Source organism: Terrapene carolina, unplaced genomic scaffold (genome assembly GCF_002925995.2).
Source record: "Terrapene carolina triunguis isolate 2854851 unplaced genomic scaffold, T_m_triunguis-2.0 Scaffold33891, whole genome shotgun sequence".
NCBI lineage: Eukaryota > Metazoa > Chordata > Testudines > Emydidae > Terrapene > Terrapene triunguis.
In genome coordinates this window covers 11108765-11126560 of record NW_020698242.1, presented here as the reverse complement: position 1 = coordinate 11126560, position 17796 = coordinate 11108765, and the positions used below count along the sequence as shown (strand labels likewise).

Here is a 17796-nt window from a genome sequence, read left to right as displayed (position 1 = left end):
ATGTACAATTCAAACATCCCAATAGATGCCTTTGCTCATCGCTGGTGGGAAACGCTTGGGCTGATTCTTCTCTTACTGATGGAGGCATGAATCCGGAAGGTGATAGAACTTCTCCAGGCCAAAAGCAGTGTCAGGGAGAGGGAAACCAGGCCCAGAGATTCCCAACCTGCTTGCAAGCAGGTGGTGAAACCTTTTTAAAAAGAAGCTAGTGACAGGGTGTGTAATGAAAGAGCTGACTGGAGATCGAGGAATGAGTGTTCCTGGTTGCACCTGGGGGGTGGGCCAGGCCCAAATGAAGATGAAGCTTAGGCCAGGGAGGTGCTGGGTGGTGACCATAAAGGTAGGAAGCTCAGAGGAGAAGTCAGCAGGGAAAGGGAAAAACTCTTCTAGCTCTCTAGTGACTAGAGTGGAGAAAGCGTACAGGAAGCCCAGGGAGGGGCTGTTGGTAAAGGCCTGAAGGAAGGCCAAGCTAGGAAAGCAGCAAAGCATATGAGAGAGCAGAGCGTATCTGCCTGCCATAGGGTCCATGGACTGGAGCCCAGAGAAGAAGAAGGGCCTGGGTTCCCTCACCGGCTACTGGAAAGGGTGGTGTGGAAACATGCCGACACAAGGGGAGAGAGAACTGTTGAGTTTGGCGCTGGGCTGCCAGGAAGCAAGCCCTGGGAGGCATCCCTCTGCACAACAGCAGAACAACCACCCTGCGGAGCCCAGGAGGAGTGAGTCAGAGTAGGGGTGAAGAGTTAAGTTTGCTTGAATTGACTTCATTGGGCTCTTTGTTTGCTCCAGAAGTGGGGGGGACTGAATGTGACCTGGCTAGAGAGGTGAGTCACAAGCAGAGAATCGCAGGGCAGGAGCAGCTGTCAGCCGGGGATGCTAGCGAAGGAAAGCCGGCCACCTCCAGCCCCGAGGGGGTGCACCAGCGGTGAGTCAACCCCTAGACAGCCCCGGAGAACAAGGACAACACGGGCAGTGGCAGAATGAGGGTCCCTCGCTCCACGTCCTCAGCACCGTGTCTCAGCGCTGACTCAGCGATCACCCTACAGGCAAAAGGGGTAGTTCAATCACCACATCCACCCACCGGGTCCCGTCTCTGCTAACGCTGCTGACCAAGGTGCCAGAGGAGAGGGGGAGCATTTTAAACGTTGTCTATTTTGGATAGTTTTTTAATTGTCTTCACAGTCATACACACATACATGTAATTACTCATGCATGTATGTGCACATATACACATGTGTGTATATCAGAAGCGTCAAGTGGCCACAAATACCCTGATGCCCCATCCATCTCTCTGTGTGTGTGTGTGTGGGGGGGGGTAAAATTTGGCTTGTGTGTTTAAGCTGCCGTCTGCCCCCAGGGGCACCCTTCCCCTTGTGGTCAGGGCATCCCACCACTGTCATTTAAACCCAAGAAGAGTTGCCCAGTGTCGCTTCTGCCTTCAAGGCACAGGGGGCTTTGCTCCACTCTTAAAAAGTGAAAACAACAAGGAGTCCGGTGGCACCTTAAAGACTAACAGATTTATTTGGGCATAAGCTTTCGTGGGTAAAAAACCCACTTCTTCAGATGTCTCCATGCATCTGAAGAAGTGAGGTTTTTTTACCCCCAAAAGCTTATGCCCAAATAAATCTGTTAGTCTTTAAGGTGCCACCAGACTCCTTGTTGTTTTTGTGGATACAGACTAACACGGCAGGGCCGCCCAGAGGATTCAGGGGGCCTGGGGTCTTCGGCGGCAGGGGGCCCCCACCGCCGAATTGCTGCTGAAGACCCAGCACTTCGGCGGCGGGTCCTGGGGCGTAAGGCCCCCCCCGCCGCAGGTCTTCAGGGCAATTCGGCGGCGGGTCCCGGAGCGGAAGGACCCCCCGCCACCGAACTGCCGCCAAAGACCCGGAGTGGAAGAAGCTCTGGGGGCCCCGCGAGAGTTTTCCGGGGCCCCCTGGAGCGAGTGAAGGACCCCGCTCCAGGGGCCCCAAAAAACTCTCATGGGGGCCTGGGGCAAATTGCCCCACTTGCCCCCCCTCTGGGCGGCCCTGTAACATGGCTACCCCCTGATACTTGACACCATTCTAAAAAGTGAGAAAATGACACCAGTCAATTGCTTGTACCTTCTGCCCAATATCTGCACCAACCACAGCTGTTGATTTGACACACAGATCTTTGATCTTTCTGCTGATAAATCCACTTAGGGAGCAGTCACTCTAGTGCCTGAAACTGCACTGCAAATTCTACCAGTGGGGAGCACCTGCCCTGCAATAAACAGGCAAGTAGCTGCAGCCTAGGACTAACAGGATGCTTCTGAACTGCCCACGGCTAACAACACATGGGCAGCTAAGGAGGGCTGCAGAGCTCCACCTAAAATGGTGACCTAAGCCCATCACTGGAGTCACATAGAGGTCTAGGAAGAGCCACCAGTGATGCTTGAGGCACTGGATGAGGTTCAGTGGCAGTACAGCATATGCAATGCCAAGTAGACATGGAGCCAGCTGCAGACTAACCTCCTCCCAGCCCTGCAATAGATTATAGATGTTCAGACCATGACTAGATTATACTAAATATGGCCACAGTTGGGAAGAGATTTTCCCCAACACATAATGCTATTAAGCCGCTAACCGGGTTGGGTATATTTCCCCCCAGGAATATTTGGCAGAAACCACACCAGAAAATGACACACAAATTTAGCTAGGCTCACATCTGTGTTGGAGGAATCCCTGCAAACTAATGTATACATTTTAGATCATGCCTGACAATGGCTTCTAAGGCATTTAGGCTACATGCTTTGAGAGGCAAAAACTCAATTTTCTCACCACTGTGTACTGTAAAATAGAAATACATTCTTAGCCTTTCTGCCCACCCCACTAACCGTATATCTGTATCCCATCCTCCCCCGTGAATCTTGTTTGTTTCATTAGCCACTTCCTCTTCCAGCCAGTGTTTAGAGGAGAATAACTTCAAAAACATTTGTGGTTGCTAGCTCTGGTGAGTTGCTGTGCTTCTTAAAGTCTCAGTTCCTGGAGTCATGAGAATCTCAGCTTTCATTTTATAAAAGGAAATCTCTAGCCCTCTATTTGCAGAGCAAAGCTGGAGGAAAATGATCCTCCTAAATAAAGTCTATTTATGGGAGGAGCGGAAATCTCATGATTTTAAAGCCAATCTCATAATTCTGGGGGCCTGACTTGGGGTTTGCAATGATTGTTGAATGCTTAGGGTTGACAGCACGGGATTGCTCAGTTGTGGGGAAACTCCATGTGAAGCTAGTGGGAATTGACCGAGTTAGGCAGCTTGCAGAAAGAAGACCCATAACTGTCCCCAGGAATGGACTGACTGCTCTGGGAGGAGCTCATGTGCTGTCACGGAGTGTGGGGAAAACTTCCTGTGATTCACCATGACTCTCAGCCAGCCAGTAAAACAGAAAAGGTTTATTAGACGACAGGAACACAGTCCAAAACAGAGCTTGTAGGTACAGACAACAGGACCCCCTCAGTCAGGTCCATCTTGGGGGGGAGGGGAGGCAGGGAGCTTAGACCCCAGCCTTGGGGATCCCTCCGTTTCCCCAGCCAGCTCCAAACTGAAACTCTCCAGCCCCTCCTTTGGCCTTTGTCTCTTTCCCGGGCCAGGAGGTCACCTGATCTCTTTGTTCTCCAACACCTTCAGTTGGCACCTTTGCAGGTGAGGGGCCCAGGCCATCAGTTGCCAGGAGACAGGATGTCGGCCCTTCTCTGTGCAGACACCATCACACTGGCCCTCTAGGGCTCTGCAACAATCACACAGCCCCTTATCCCACCACCTAGATACTTAAGCACTGCATAAGGGAAACTGAGGCACCCACACAGTATTCAGAGAAAACATTAAGAACATTCCTACTTTGTCACTCATGCATGCTCCAATCCATGCTTCCTAACAAAGCAAAGCAACAGCCCTACAATCCGAGCTATGCGGGTGAACCCTCACGGACCTGTCTGCATGATGGGGACCAAAAAAACATATTGGGCTTTAGAGTGTAAAATGCTAAATGCATTAAAATGCATTCAGCCTCCTTAATATTTCTAATATGCTTCTCTCACAAAATATAGTAGAATCTGGCTAATTCTCACTCTGCTAATCCTCCAACCCTATAATCCTCCTCAAAACTCTGTGATCTCACCTCACTTTGCAGCAAAGCTTTCATAGCAGATCACTGTAGTAAAGTCTCGTGTTGCTAAGGGCTTGTCTAAATGCAAAAGTGGTACTGCTTTAACTATACTGGCACACTCCTTCTTAGTACGGATGCAGATATATCAAAATAAAGGTGTTTTATACCAGTATTGCAGAGGTCCCCAAACTGTGCGGCATGCCCCCCCACCCCCAGGGGGTGAGGAGGACCATTTGGAAGGGCACAGCTTGGGCCTGGGCCAACCCTCATGGGGGTGGGGAGGAGGTGCCACCCAGCTTGGCTTCTGGCCCCAGCCATGGCCCCAGCCTCAGCCTCAGCCCCCTTACCCCTGTCTGTCTCCCCCTCCCTCAAGCTCTGAACCTGCTCCTGGCCCCAGGTCGTGGAGGGGGTGGCATGGATGGGGTAATGGGGGGTCCAACCCTGAAAAGTTTGGGGACCACTGCATTAGGGCCAGAAGTGCCAGTGTTCCCACTAATTTCAGCATTGCTGGGGGTGGTGGGAGGAGCAATTGTCTGCCATCCCCTCCTGCTTACCTCCTGGGAAAGAGCAGCCAATCAGGAGACAGGCAGAGCTCTTCCCCCCTCCCTAGAACTGATGTAGAGGCTGAATAATGAATGGCAGGGGTGTGTGGTGATGGGGCAGGGGGAGGGGAATTAATTAATGAGATGTTTGGGGATAAACTGGGAGCTCTGCACCCTCAGGCAGCCACGAGATCCTGCAGTGGGGACCAGACTCACTCGGTGCATTCGGGAGAGCTGCCACACCAACTGGCGCACCACTCCACGTGGGGATGGGGCGGGGGAGTTCAATCAAAAGACAGACCAAACCCCACAATCCCATTTTTTTAACTCCTTATTTTGGGGCCAATCCCATGATTGTTGGAGGAGCGATTCGTGATTTTTAACTTTGGGGTTGGCAATCCTGAAGACTTAAGTATGTGCTTAACTGAACGGGGCTACTCGTGTGTGTTAAAGCTAAGCACATCCTTATGCCTTTGCGGGATCTGGGCCTTCCACCTCCTGATTTACGCCTACTGCCCAGGGCTGAAGCAGAAAGAGTAGCTGGGGAGAGAAAGCACAGTAATAAAATCCTAGACTCTAGGGATGAGAATGACCCTCTTGGTCCATCTCCTTGCCAGTGCCCAGGACCGTTGTCTGTGTCCACATTTGCTAAGGCTTAGTTTGGTCCAGCTTTAAATAAACCAAGAGACAGGAGCTGCCACCGCTTCCAGCCTCAAAACTTCCTGCTTATCCTTGCTGGATCCAGTGGCTGGAAGTTGAAGCTAGACATTTTCAGACTGAAAATGAGGCTATGCAGGAGGTTGGAGTGGATGATCAGTGGTCCCTTCTGGCCTTGGGATCTATGAATCCCTCTCCATCATCATCTCCTTTCTTATGCTCTCCCCCAGGCATGGACTGATTTTCTCATTCCAGTGCATCAAACCCCTCACTCCCCGTTCAATTCCACCAACAGAGACTCACAGCTCTTGTACACACTAGCCCACCTCAGTGTAATACACTCTCCAGCACAGCATGGGCACTATAAACACACACACATCTAAGTGAATGCTATCCTCTGGGTCTCCTCTTATCTACATCTCGTTGTTATGCTGTAAGCTCTTCGGGACTGAGCCAGACTCTTAGCTGGTGTAAGTTGGCATAACTCCATTGGAGTCAGCTGCGGAACAGGCTCCATCTCCATTGTTCCATTGTCGAATCCTGAATAATTCCTCTCCCTCCCTGGTGTTTACACCATTCTGATATTTTTCTTCAGTCATGTCAAGGGTAAAGCAGAACATAAATATTTACCCCAAACACTGAAAAATCATGAGATGGGTTCCCGCCTCCTTCCTCTCCCCCCCCCCCCAAAAATCATGAGATTGAATTAAAAAACATACCATTTTTAAAAATAATAAATATTGGGTTCTTTTTTGTTGGTTTCTGAGCCTTTAAGGGTCACCTTTTCAAGCGTTTCTCTACAACCATAAGGTCAACAAACTTACTTTAGAAAAAAAACAAATGAAGCTGAGAATCTCACATGATTCCAGAAGTTGGGGCTTTGAGCAAAAACACCAAGTCACAATAAACAAGTAATGGCAAGGCTGCTTTATAAGGATGTTCCAATCTGCCTATTTCAGTTGTTCCTATGGTAGATTATTTTTGTGTGAGGTTTTGGTGCTGGCGGGAGGTGCCAGATGACAGCCCTGGACACTGAAGGTCTCTGTTTATCCACAGGCTGGGTACAGCACTGGGTGTAGTAGCTCGAGCAACATCATGCACCTGCAGAACACCCTGTGCTCATGTGCTTTGACCCTGATTTGAAGGGATAACCTCTAGGAGTAAGAGGGAAGTTCCGTTTCCAGGTCTCCTTGTGAAAAGTCCCTCCTAAAAAAGGAGCCATGAAGCCCCACTAGTGATATATGTACAATAGGAGCAGGGCTGGGTCCTTAGAGGACAATGGCAAAGCTCCCACTGACTTAAATGAGGCAGGATCAGGCCTGACATTCTGCTAGAAAATGTGACCTAACGTAAACATATGTGGTCCTTTTAGACGAAGCTCAGTTGAGCTGCTCAGTTAATAGTGGACTTTAGTGTTTAAAATATAAAACCCACTTAATGAAATTGATAAAAAGTACTTGGAAGCAGCCTGGAAAGGAGAGTACCAGCTTCTCTAAAATGCCTGTAATCACCTCCTTGCTCTCAGCCAAAACTCAGAAGAAGCAAGTGCAGCATCAATTTAACATCTGATACATTCCGTGTCAGGGGACTGTCTCCTGCCCTTGCAAGAGCTCAGGCTCAATGATCTAATAGGTCTTTTTCTGCTTCTAATAGCTGTGATACTGTGTGAGACGGCAGCACTCCTTGGCCCTGATATTGCAGACAGGGAGGTGGTCTGGCCTAGTCATTATGGCACAAGAAACCTGCCTTCTAGTTTTATGCTATAGTCTTGACTCTGACACTAGCTCGTTATGGCGCCAATCCTGGACCACTGAAACATGAGTAGTCCCACTATAGTCTGGGGTCTCTGTGACCTTAGCTAATTCATTCCACATCTTAGTGACTCTGTTTCCTTCAACCCCTGTAAAATGGAGATAATATTTCCCAAACTTGGTAAAATAAAGCACTTTATCTTATGTTCCAAAATGGTCATGCTGCAGGGTTCCAGTTGAGCTCCTGCAGGGGTCAGCAAGGGTTTCCCCCACCCCGCATGTCTTGTGGTGTTGCCATAATTTTTTTAAAACCTGCTTCCACAAAGCATCAGGGATGGCCATGGCCAGAGACGGGCCATTGGATTGTGAGGTGGCACTGCGCATTCTTTTTCTCGGGTGCTTGGCTGGCTGGTTCTTGCTCACATACGGAGTCTAACCAATCACCATATGGGGGGGAAATTCCTTTCCAACCCCACAAGTCAGATTGGCAGTGATCTTGAGTTTGATTTTTGCCTTCCTCTGCAGCATGTGGGTGCAGGTCACTTGCCAGGATTATCTAGGTGTATCTCACATCATCATTTCCCTGCTGTTGCAGGGGTCTCAGGTGCCTCTGTCCTTCCCATTCTCTGCCCATGGCACACAATAGTCTAGTCTCCTGTGGGCTGTCATACTTGAGTCTAGTTTCAGATGCTGGGTTTAGTGTGTGGGTGTTGGGTGGTGGCCTGTGCTACACAGGAGATCAGACCAGATGATCTGGTGGATCCTTCCGGCCTTGAACTCTGACTCTCTGACTCTGAGATCTTCTGAATAAAAGCTTCAGTCTCTGCTATAATAATAATTAATATTCAAAAGGGATTGGATACTTCTGTGGATATCTAGAATATCCCGAGTTAAACAATTAACAATGACAGATTTTGGGAGCAATATTAAACAGTGTGCTTCAGGCCCCAAGTCTGTCTCTGACTGTTAGGTCTCGTCCTGGTCTCTGTGTGGGGCAGATTATCCCACGTCTGCCTCTTGCAGGATTCTTACACCTTCCTCTGAAGCATCTGGGGCTACTCCTTGTCAGAGACAGGACACTGGGCTAGTCTGATCCTGTCTGCAAATTCCTATGTTACCGTGTTTGTTGATTATTACCTGGGCCAGACTCCTATTACTTCAGTACCTCTCTGTGCCTTGCATGAAGTAACACGTTACATGTCTCATTTAGTATTTTGATCATTTTTCTGTTCTATTTTAATTATTGTTCACTTATTATCATTATTGTATTTTAACCGTGTACCCTACCCAGTAAACTTCTAGGCAGCGGGGTGCTTTATAAATAAAGCTATCATTGTAATGAAATTAACAATAATTATTTTAAAATCAGCTTATTAGCATCAATTAGGTCTTCGCCTTTGGATGCTGTAGGAACCTGAATATTTAAAGAACACTCGGTATTTGTGTTTGTTTCCCACTGACTTTTTAAAATGCTACAACCAGCCATTTATGGGAACACTTCCATGGCACTTCTGCCATCCAGGATATGAACAGCTCTCATGTAAATTTGTCCTTGTGGGTGGTTGGCTCCTTGCAGCATTAAGAAAACCTGTGGAAAAACATCAATGCAAATAGCAATACAACACAGACACTAGATTCTGCAAGCACCCTTAATGGCAATATGAAGAGTTAGTTTAAAACAGACTGCCTCTATATTAAGGCAAATGGGTCGCATCCTCTTCTCTGTTACATTAACTTCAGGAGGCTTTGAATGGATGTAACTGAGAGCAGAAATTGGCCCTACATTTGTAGATATACAAGGTAAATGTGGGCCCAACACTCCTGGTCCATCTCTACTGTACCCATTTACACCTTTAGTTCATAGGATTTACAGGGCAAGGACTTAATTTCATTCTCTGGCTTTTGCGGGGGGAGGAGTATTTTGTATTTTCTTATAACAACACTTAAAATCTCTTGTTTGTAGATCTCAAAGCACTTGACAAAATCAGCATTATAAGCATCACTATCTCCATTTCATAGATGAGGAAACTGAGTCATGGAGATGTTAAGGGTCTTAAGCCAGGCTAAACATGCAGAGTCAAGTATGGAACCCAGGCCTCCTGACTCCCAATCTCAAGCCTCATCTCCCATCCACTGAACCAAGCTGCCCCCTGGGTGGTGATGAGTCACTCCTGTGCTAGGCTCCAGCCAATCCAAAAGCCAGGAACTGGTCTTGTGACTCCCAGACCAGGTATATAAGCCTCACAGGAGGAACAGCAGCTCAGTCTGCTCAACACCACTCTGGGGCTTGGAACTCATTCCTGCCTGATAGTGGCAACAGACTCCCCAAGCCTTAGTCCTCCTCCAACCTTGCACCAGCCCTGCCCTGGCCTCCTAAGTCTGGCTCCAACCACTAGGCCTGACCATCCCCAAGACAATTTGACACCTCCCTCTTTTTTTTTTTTTCTTACTGGTTGCAAAGCACTCTACACCTCTATGGCAGTCTTCCAAAACAGTCATGAAAATTTGCTAGCCCAGGCACAAAATCAAATTGCTCACCCGTGCCTAGTGAAAATACAAATGATATTTCACTTATCCATCAAATAATTTATTTACCCCAGGTGTGTGGACAAGAACTTTGGAAGACTGATATTGATGATGATCCTTTTTGTTTGGGATGGCTGTGTAGATGTAAGTGGTTTATAAGACATACAAATTATTGGGGCCCAAACAACCTCAGATGTTTGCCCCAAGACTTCAAATACCAGACTCCTATATAAATCCTGCTAAAATCAACTACGTATAGCACAGAAGCATTCTTGCATTTAGCCTTTGGTCTTCTTTTGGTCATTTATCCTTCCCTAGTGTTTGTGGTATGATAACAGATGGAGAGAGAATACACTGAGAAACATTGCTTATTGCATGAAGCATCCTACGTTGAGTTTATGATGGAGCACGTTCTCTGGAGTTAAAAGAATGCTCACTTGATTTATGCAAACTATTCACCCCCAGGTTGTTGGCTTGTATGGGGTTTGTTAAAGAGAGACCTGGAAGAGCTACATAGACCCTTTTGTAAGTGTCCCACTAAGAATGGAGGAGTAGATATTCTCAGTATGGGCTTGGGGAGACGTGCCCATTCAGCACTGTGCTACTGTCTCTCTCCAAGGTCCTGAAAAGAGAAACAAGCCGGTCTTCAGAGACTAGATTGATGGAGCTGTGGGTTTTTTCCACCTGAGGTTTGGCGAGGTTAATTCAAATTGTGAACATCAGTCAGGCCTACTCACTACTGTATCACTTAGCTATTTTAAGAGGGTGCTGGTTCTTGGAGGTATTTACCCAATGCTGCCTCAATTTCCAAATATAAAGCAGCTAAAATAGAGATGGGTAGGAAAGAAAATAGCTTTTAAGGCTATTTTTTTCAGTAGCCATTTTTAGGCCTGAGATTGGCAACAATTAATTTGATATTTTATTAATTTCCCCAACCCCACCTCTTAGTAACCATTGTTTTAGCAACTAGAAAGAGTCTGCTTCAAAACACAAAGCTTTTCCTGCTAGTTGGTGTGTGTGTGTGTGTTTGGTTTTAAAGGATTTATGTGGCAGTACTTTATTTTCTATTTGAATTGTGTTTTCATAATTTCTTTCCCTTCTCCCCTCCCCCCCACACATAGTTCGGCTTGGGAGAAATTGTTTAACATTTTAACCAAGCTGTAGTGAGGTTTCAATTCAGTAATGAACTCAATGGGACAATTCACTTGCTTCAAGTTGTGCCTACAGTAAGGTTCCTTGATGAATCAGGGCCTATGCCTTCAAAAGATTTCTGATCAGCAGCTCCATAAACAGCAGATCGGATTCACTTCTGCATTAATCCAGTTTTATGGTGGTATAATTCCAGTGAAGTGACACTGTCGTAAAACTGGAGTAACCCAGCGGTAAATCAGGCCCAGTATCAGAATTTGACATAAAGCAAACAGTAAATCAGTCATTTGAAGCCTGTTTATGAATGGGCGTAAGTAGGAGTCCAGGCTAGAGGGGAGGAAGGGTTTGGATTCAGGGGAGTTGGGGTGTGATATCTTTGCAAAATATGGTTTGTGTGGGAGTTATATCTATGGGACTGTGCATGGGATATGCATGGAAGTGAGTGTATCTATATGCAGCAGGTGTGTGAGCGTGTAACTGTCAGTGTGATATGGAGAAGCGTGTGTTTGCAATGCACATGGTGGGGGCACATGTTACATGTATGTGGTTTTGTGTTTGTGGGACGTAATTATGTGGTCTGAGTGAATGTGTCAGGGAGACTGAGCATCTGTATGGGGCTGAGGTATGTGTGGCAAGACTGAGCATGTGCCTGGTGATGAGTGTGTCTGTGGGAGGTGTGAGAGTCTGCGATCTGCATACGGGGGATGTGTGTGAGAGACAGGTGTGAGTACAATGTGTGTGTTGGGTGGGGGGAAGACACACAGGTTTGTGAGCAGGACAGGAAGAGTGGCTGGTGGAAACAAAACTGAATTCTTTGCATGCCATATCCTAACTCCAAGCTAAATGCACAATACACTTGTGCATTATTCCATGCAAAATACAGTTTCCCCAAGTCAGCACTGGCAGGGGTTGCTGGAGTTCTGAGACTTTTGCTGATGCTTTGCTGCTTTTCTATCTACTGTTCAAGAAGAAGTAAAATTTTGAGTCAAAACCCCTCATTCACTAGCATCCTGCTTTTCAACCTGCTTCCCATTTGGTGACCCCCTCATTTAGCACCAGTTGATTTTACCATACAATGCAAGGGACTGATGTTTAGCATTGGTGGCAAGCAACAGATGATGGGACTATGATTGCAATACACCTGAAAGTGACTAAACTAATAATTTGGCTAGATTAATGAGATGCACATAATTTCCAATAGCTGCCTCTTTCTTATGATGTCCAGCCAATTATTCTTTCAATATAATAACCACACACATCTGGACCCAATTATCCAAATGCATAATGATCATTTAGATTTAGCGCCAGGAAGCCGGGAGATGCCCAGATCTGGCCTTTTTGCCCAGACAGAGTGGCGACATCCATTCAGGAAGGGACCATGGCTGCTTGGTACCCAGGGATCCTGGAGCAGAGTTCACCTACGTGTGATTTCTATTGGGTTCAGTCATCCCAAGGTGAGCATCAGAATGAGATGTTATGATAAGCTGTGCTTTGAAAAGCAGAACCAGGTCACACTGGAATATACATTTTGTGCTTTGTATTTTCTCTTGGTAATTACAGGCCTAACCATAGGTACCACTTTATGTAGTTATCTATCACATCCTTTTCCCTACCCTTATAACTGAAATAACTTTGCTACAGATGCCATCCTTTTTTTTTTTTCTTCCCCCTAGCAATTTTCTTAACCCTTCCTAAAATAAGATTTTTTTTTTAATCCCAAGCACAGACTAGATGGGGATGAAAGCTTCGTTTCTGGTAGGTTCTTGAGAACTATGAATTGCTCATAGTCTGCCCCCAATTTGGGTCTGGTGCCCTCACTTCTCAAAGAACTGTTCTGCTGCAATTAGTCACAGGCATGCATTGCTGGTGACTACGTGTACGTATGCATGCATGCACACTCTGCCAGTCTGATGACATGTAGTTCACGGAGCCGCGTAGTTTGAGACTTTTACAGCCTGACTTCTGTCTGTCTCTACTGAAAATGTTGTTTATCAGGGCCTAGATGTCACGAGGGGCATAGAAAGGCAGTACTATGGTCAGGCGCATACAGGATCTGGACAGATTCTGTCCTAGCATTTCAAGTGCATAAGAAAAAAAATCATTATTCCCCAAACCTAGATTACCTCTGCACAGAAGATTGTCAGTATTTAAAGATTGCTTCACAACACAAACCAATAGGGTGACCAGATGTCCTGATTTTATAGGGACAGTCCCAATTTTTGGGTCTTTTTCTTATATAGACTCCTATTACCCCCATCCCCCACCCCCGTCCCAATTTTTCACACTTGCTGTCTGGTCACCCTACAAACCAAACAGATTTAAAATGGGCTCCTGATTCTTTCCAAGCTATGTGAAGCAGAAGGCTGCAATTGTGTTTTCTTTTGGGGAAAACCCTAACAGTGCAAAATTTTACTTTTTAAATAGATCATTCCATTTCTTTTTGGAAAAACTAAAAGCTCTTTTCAGGTAACATTTAATGTTGCCTTCTTATCTCATCACAAAGCAGTGAGCTCTGTTTTCCAGAGACATGTCTTACAAGAAGAGCTTTTTCCCCGCTTCCAGGAAGACCGAAAATTGCAATGTTTATGAGACCTATCTCAGTCTAAGAGTTCTGGAAAAGAACACCATTGGAAAGCCCAGTTTTGATAGACACACACCCAACAAAAACAGGCCAGCCTCATTAATTCCATTGGCTTCTAACAGATAGGCCTGATTCTTTTTATGGCGGCAGTTAGATTAGATGGAATGATACAGCCACTTGCAGCAGAAATGCAGCTGTTCGGCCTTAAAGCCTGTTAGTCTGACAATTTTTGATCACCCTCACTGAGTTTTCTTGTTTTTATTTAATCCTCATTTCCCTTCAACATTTTATTAAACCATGTTGGGAGAAGAGCTCTTTCTATCCCTCTGAGCCCCTACAAAATGCATTAAGCTGCAGTGAAATAGGAGCATAAGAATCCTGTTTGAATTAAAGTCTCTTGCCTGGTATTATCACGTGTAGGTTTGTGTTTGGAGGGGACAGGAAGGCGATACGTGGATGTAAAGATCTGACCCTTGCTGAGAGCATTTGCCATCTGTTTCTTATAGCTAGAATTTCAAATATCTGTACAAGATCTTGCAGCAGTGCAATGTCCATTCTACCCAGGGCTGCTTTGGAGGCTTGGTGGAGATCCTACAGGTTATGGTGGTGCAGTCATGACTCTGAATCCAACTTGGCCTGTCTCCTTTCAACTTGGCTACGCTGCCTCCTGCCTCAGATCTGTGTCCCTCTTCCTCCCATACCCTCCTCTGAAAAGCTTTGGTCATCTGTAGGGAGAAAACGCTTAGAGCCCCATTGAACATAGGGGGCAGCTTGTGTCAAACGGCTGGGATAATGCCATGCTGGGCTGGTTTCCTGTACCCTGTAGGAAATTGGTGTGATCATCACTCGCTCCCAACTAGCAGGCTGCAAACTCTGAAAGTTCAGCCCAAACAAAGGGTCCCTCTTATGGGGGAGGCAGGGGGAATTTCTTCTAACCTCTTATTTCCTTTTATCACAGCCTGATCCGTCTCAGAAGATATTAATGCATCACCTACCTCCATCTGAGTAGGTCTCTGTCCCGTAGCCGTCCTGTAATCCATTGCTCCAGGTGCCTTCGTATTTGGCCCCATTGCCACTGCATTCGCGGACCCCGTACCGTCCCTTAAATCCATGAGTCCACTCTCCTTTGTACACCCACTTCCCCTTGCTCTCCAAACCGATGCCATGGCGCTTGCCCTGTGCCCAGGTGCCCTGGTAAGTGTTGCCACTGGGCCAGGTGTAGACCCCCAGCACCTCAAAGCCGTGACTCCAGGAGCCTGTATACTCGCCTTGACCCTTCGGGCCGGTACAGATTCCATGGCCGTGAGCCTTTCCGTCCTCCCAGCCTCCACAGTAGGAGCCTCCATCGTCAAAATTAAACCTTCCCCCACTGGACATGCATGTAATTCGGTTTGCCAATCCCCAAAAAGGTGAAAAAAGAAAATGGCCAAAAAAAAAGAAATTGGATGATTATTGAATCAAATCTGAATCGTGCACCGGCTCCAGGGTGCTGCTTAAGTCAATTTCTTGGGGTTATTCATTCTCTAGGAGGATCCTCAGGATCAGTCCCTTCTTCTTCTGCTGTGGAAACAGTATCACACCAAAAAAAGGGAGGGGGAGAGGGCGTGGGGGGGGGAGAGCAGCAAGAAGAGCAGCAGCTATAGGGTTTTGGTGCAAACGACTCCACCTAAAAATCATCCAAGGCAGAGCCCAGGAAAGGGAAATAAAGGGGGGAGGGGGGGAGGAGAAGGGGGGGGCGAGGGAGACCAACTGCCAACAATTTTTTTTTTTTTGAAATAACCCCTGTCTCAACTCAGAAGCAATCAAGGGTCTCAGCCCCACAGCTGTGACCTCCACCTGGGGCTGCCCGCTGCTGAGACTGACTCGCACGCCCCAGCCCTGGCAGCAGCAGCATAGTGGAGACCCGTGGCTCAGCAGCAATGCAGTGTCTGTGTCTCCCCGTCTCTCGCTGACACACACACACACACACACACCCCTCACCCGAGAACACAACTGAGCGGCTCTGATTCCTCCCCCCAGCAAACCTCACTCCATTCGGCCTCCGCTCGGGGCTTGGAATAAGTCCCGCATCTTGGTGCAAAGATGCTCTCAGCCGTGTGAAGGATGGGGTGGAGGGGCGGAGGGAGAAGGATCTGGAGGGAGGGAGGGGGGGGCTCTTTTTTTTGTATCTCCAGGCGGGGGGGGGGGGGAAAGAGGGGTCCTCTTGCTTCCCCTTCGGTCCCCCCTTCCCTTCTTCCTGCCTTCCTAGTGGTTATAAATCTTGCTTATTAAGGAGAACAGATCCTAGGCGGGCTGCTCTCGGTTCCAGGCTCAGCCCGGATTTAAAGAGACAGGAACTGCGTAAGGTGGAGACTCCCAGAACAGAGCTCTCCCACCAGAGGCTTAACCCACTACCTCCTTGGACACAGCAGGCTTATCTCAGACAAAACAGGCCGCCGGGTTAGCCTGCAGCAGGGTGATTATTCATGGCAGGCTGGGATCTGTCAGCACAGAACCTAGAGGAAAAACAAACCCGGGCTTGTCTCCTTTATTTGTTTGTTTGTTTATTGCTGCCTCTACATTCCTCGCCCACCCTCCTCCCCAGATTTCATTGCTGGCTAGTCTGTGCTTCTGGACCCTGTTTAAAATAAAGGCGAGTCGATTTATCTTAATGTTATGGGGCCAAACATGCTGTTAACCCCCCCACTGCAAAGTCTTGGGGCAAAAACTGCCTTTTATACAGGGCCCAGCACACTGATGGTGCAAAAAGACATTATTCATTAGTTATTGGTTGTTGTTATTGTTTAATGCAGACACCAGAGTCTGAGCTGTATTAATAAACCATCTGCCCTTCTGTCCAATTCATATGAAAGTTGTCTCACTCCTAAACCCCATTTTACTTCATGACCATCCTTGCCCCACAAAAATGTGCAAGAGAGCAAAAAGCCGGCAACAAACACACACCAGGATCCTACAGGCACTCGTGGAATTCTTACAGGCTAGAAAACGATAAACATACTGTAGCTATTCAAGACCATGCTCAGTGGAGCTGTAGTCACAGCAGCAGTGAATTCAGACCACATAAGGCTCCAATCCTGAAAAAGCATGTGCTTAATTTAAGTACCTGAGTATTCCCACTGGAGAGATGTGCTTAAGTGTTGGCAGGATCAAGGTTTATATTTTCATGGATTAAAAGGGGGGCTTTGAATTTCAGAAAAAATATATATTTTTAATATCGTTCACATGAGCTGGAGCCTGGCAAAGCAGAATCTGGGAGGGGGGGCAGGGGGAGGAGATCATCCTCCTTCAGAAAATGTTTGCGATTTTGTTGACTCCCAGCCGCATGCTTGGGGAACTGCATAGTCTTTCCACTCCTGCATTATTTATTTATTTATTTATTTATTGTTAATAATTAGTGATGGACTCGAGGCAAGATGATGTTTGGATCTGGACTCAGATCTGAGGCCCCAGTTCAGCAAAAAATGTAAGCATCTGCTTAACTTTAAGGAAGTGCTTAAGTCCCATTCAAATCCGTAGGACTTAGGGGCACGTGCTCAAAGACAAGTAAATGCTTATGTGCTTTGCTGAACAGAGATGGATTGCTGAATTGAGACCTGAGTCTATATTTGCCCAAGCTTGGGGAGGTTTCAGATGTAGGATTCCCATTCGGGTCCATCTCTATTAGTAATTTTTCACCCTATCCAGTATAGTAATATATTTTAATGTGTATTACATTCTAGTCTGTAAGAATATATTTGGTAACCTTTAGCCTCTCATTCCTAATTATTATTCTAAGTTACTCCTTTGTATTAGAGTAGCATTTAGAGGCCCCAACTAAGATCAAGGCCGCATTGTGTTGGGCACTGTACAGACACACAGCAAGAGACAGTCCCGGCAGCGAAGAACTTGCAACCTAACTGGATAAAGGGTTGGAGAAAGAGATGCAACCAGTGCAGGTGGAACAGTTTCCATTGAAACAGTTTTTTGATGGAAAATGTTTGTTCAGCAAATCGAAAATTTTCACAAGAGAAATGCCTATTTTCATCAACACTCTGTGGGTTTCCATCAAAAACACAGAACCTGGAAAAAATTTCAGTTTTTGGCAACCAAAAGATCAAACTTTTTGTTTTATTTCCAACAAAAACCCCAAAACACTTCCAAGACCATTTTTGAGGAAAATGAAATTGGTTTAGACTTTGCCACAAATTTTCAAGGGGAAAAAGGGATCTCCCTGCCAGCTCCAGATACAATATAAAAGCAGAGTGATGCCTGGCACGCATCATATCACTTCCATTTTTCCCTCAGCCACTTTAAAGTATCTTCTGTGTATTTTCACATGTTAACCACCTACTTTTTAAATGTGAGCAACCATTATTCCATTCCAGCTGATTCTAATGAGTCCCATACTCTATAGAAATCACCTGCCAGGGTATGCTCATCTACACCAAAAGCCATGCATAGCACAATCACTGAATAAATTCACTCTAA

General features: G+C 46.6%; 1 protein-coding gene across 1 annotated transcript in view; it reads right to left on the bottom strand.

Annotated features, from left to right (window-relative positions):
* Positions 1-14706, bottom strand: part of LOC112105772 (junctophilin-3) — a 115749-nt gene extending 101043 nt beyond the window's left edge. Inside the window, exon 1 of the mRNA XM_026663673.1 lies at positions 14325-14706. Coding sequence (XP_026519458.1) covers positions 14325-14706 — 382 coding nt within the window. The remainder of the gene's footprint in view (positions 1-14324) is intronic.
* Positions 14707-17796: the final 3090 nt, after the last annotated feature.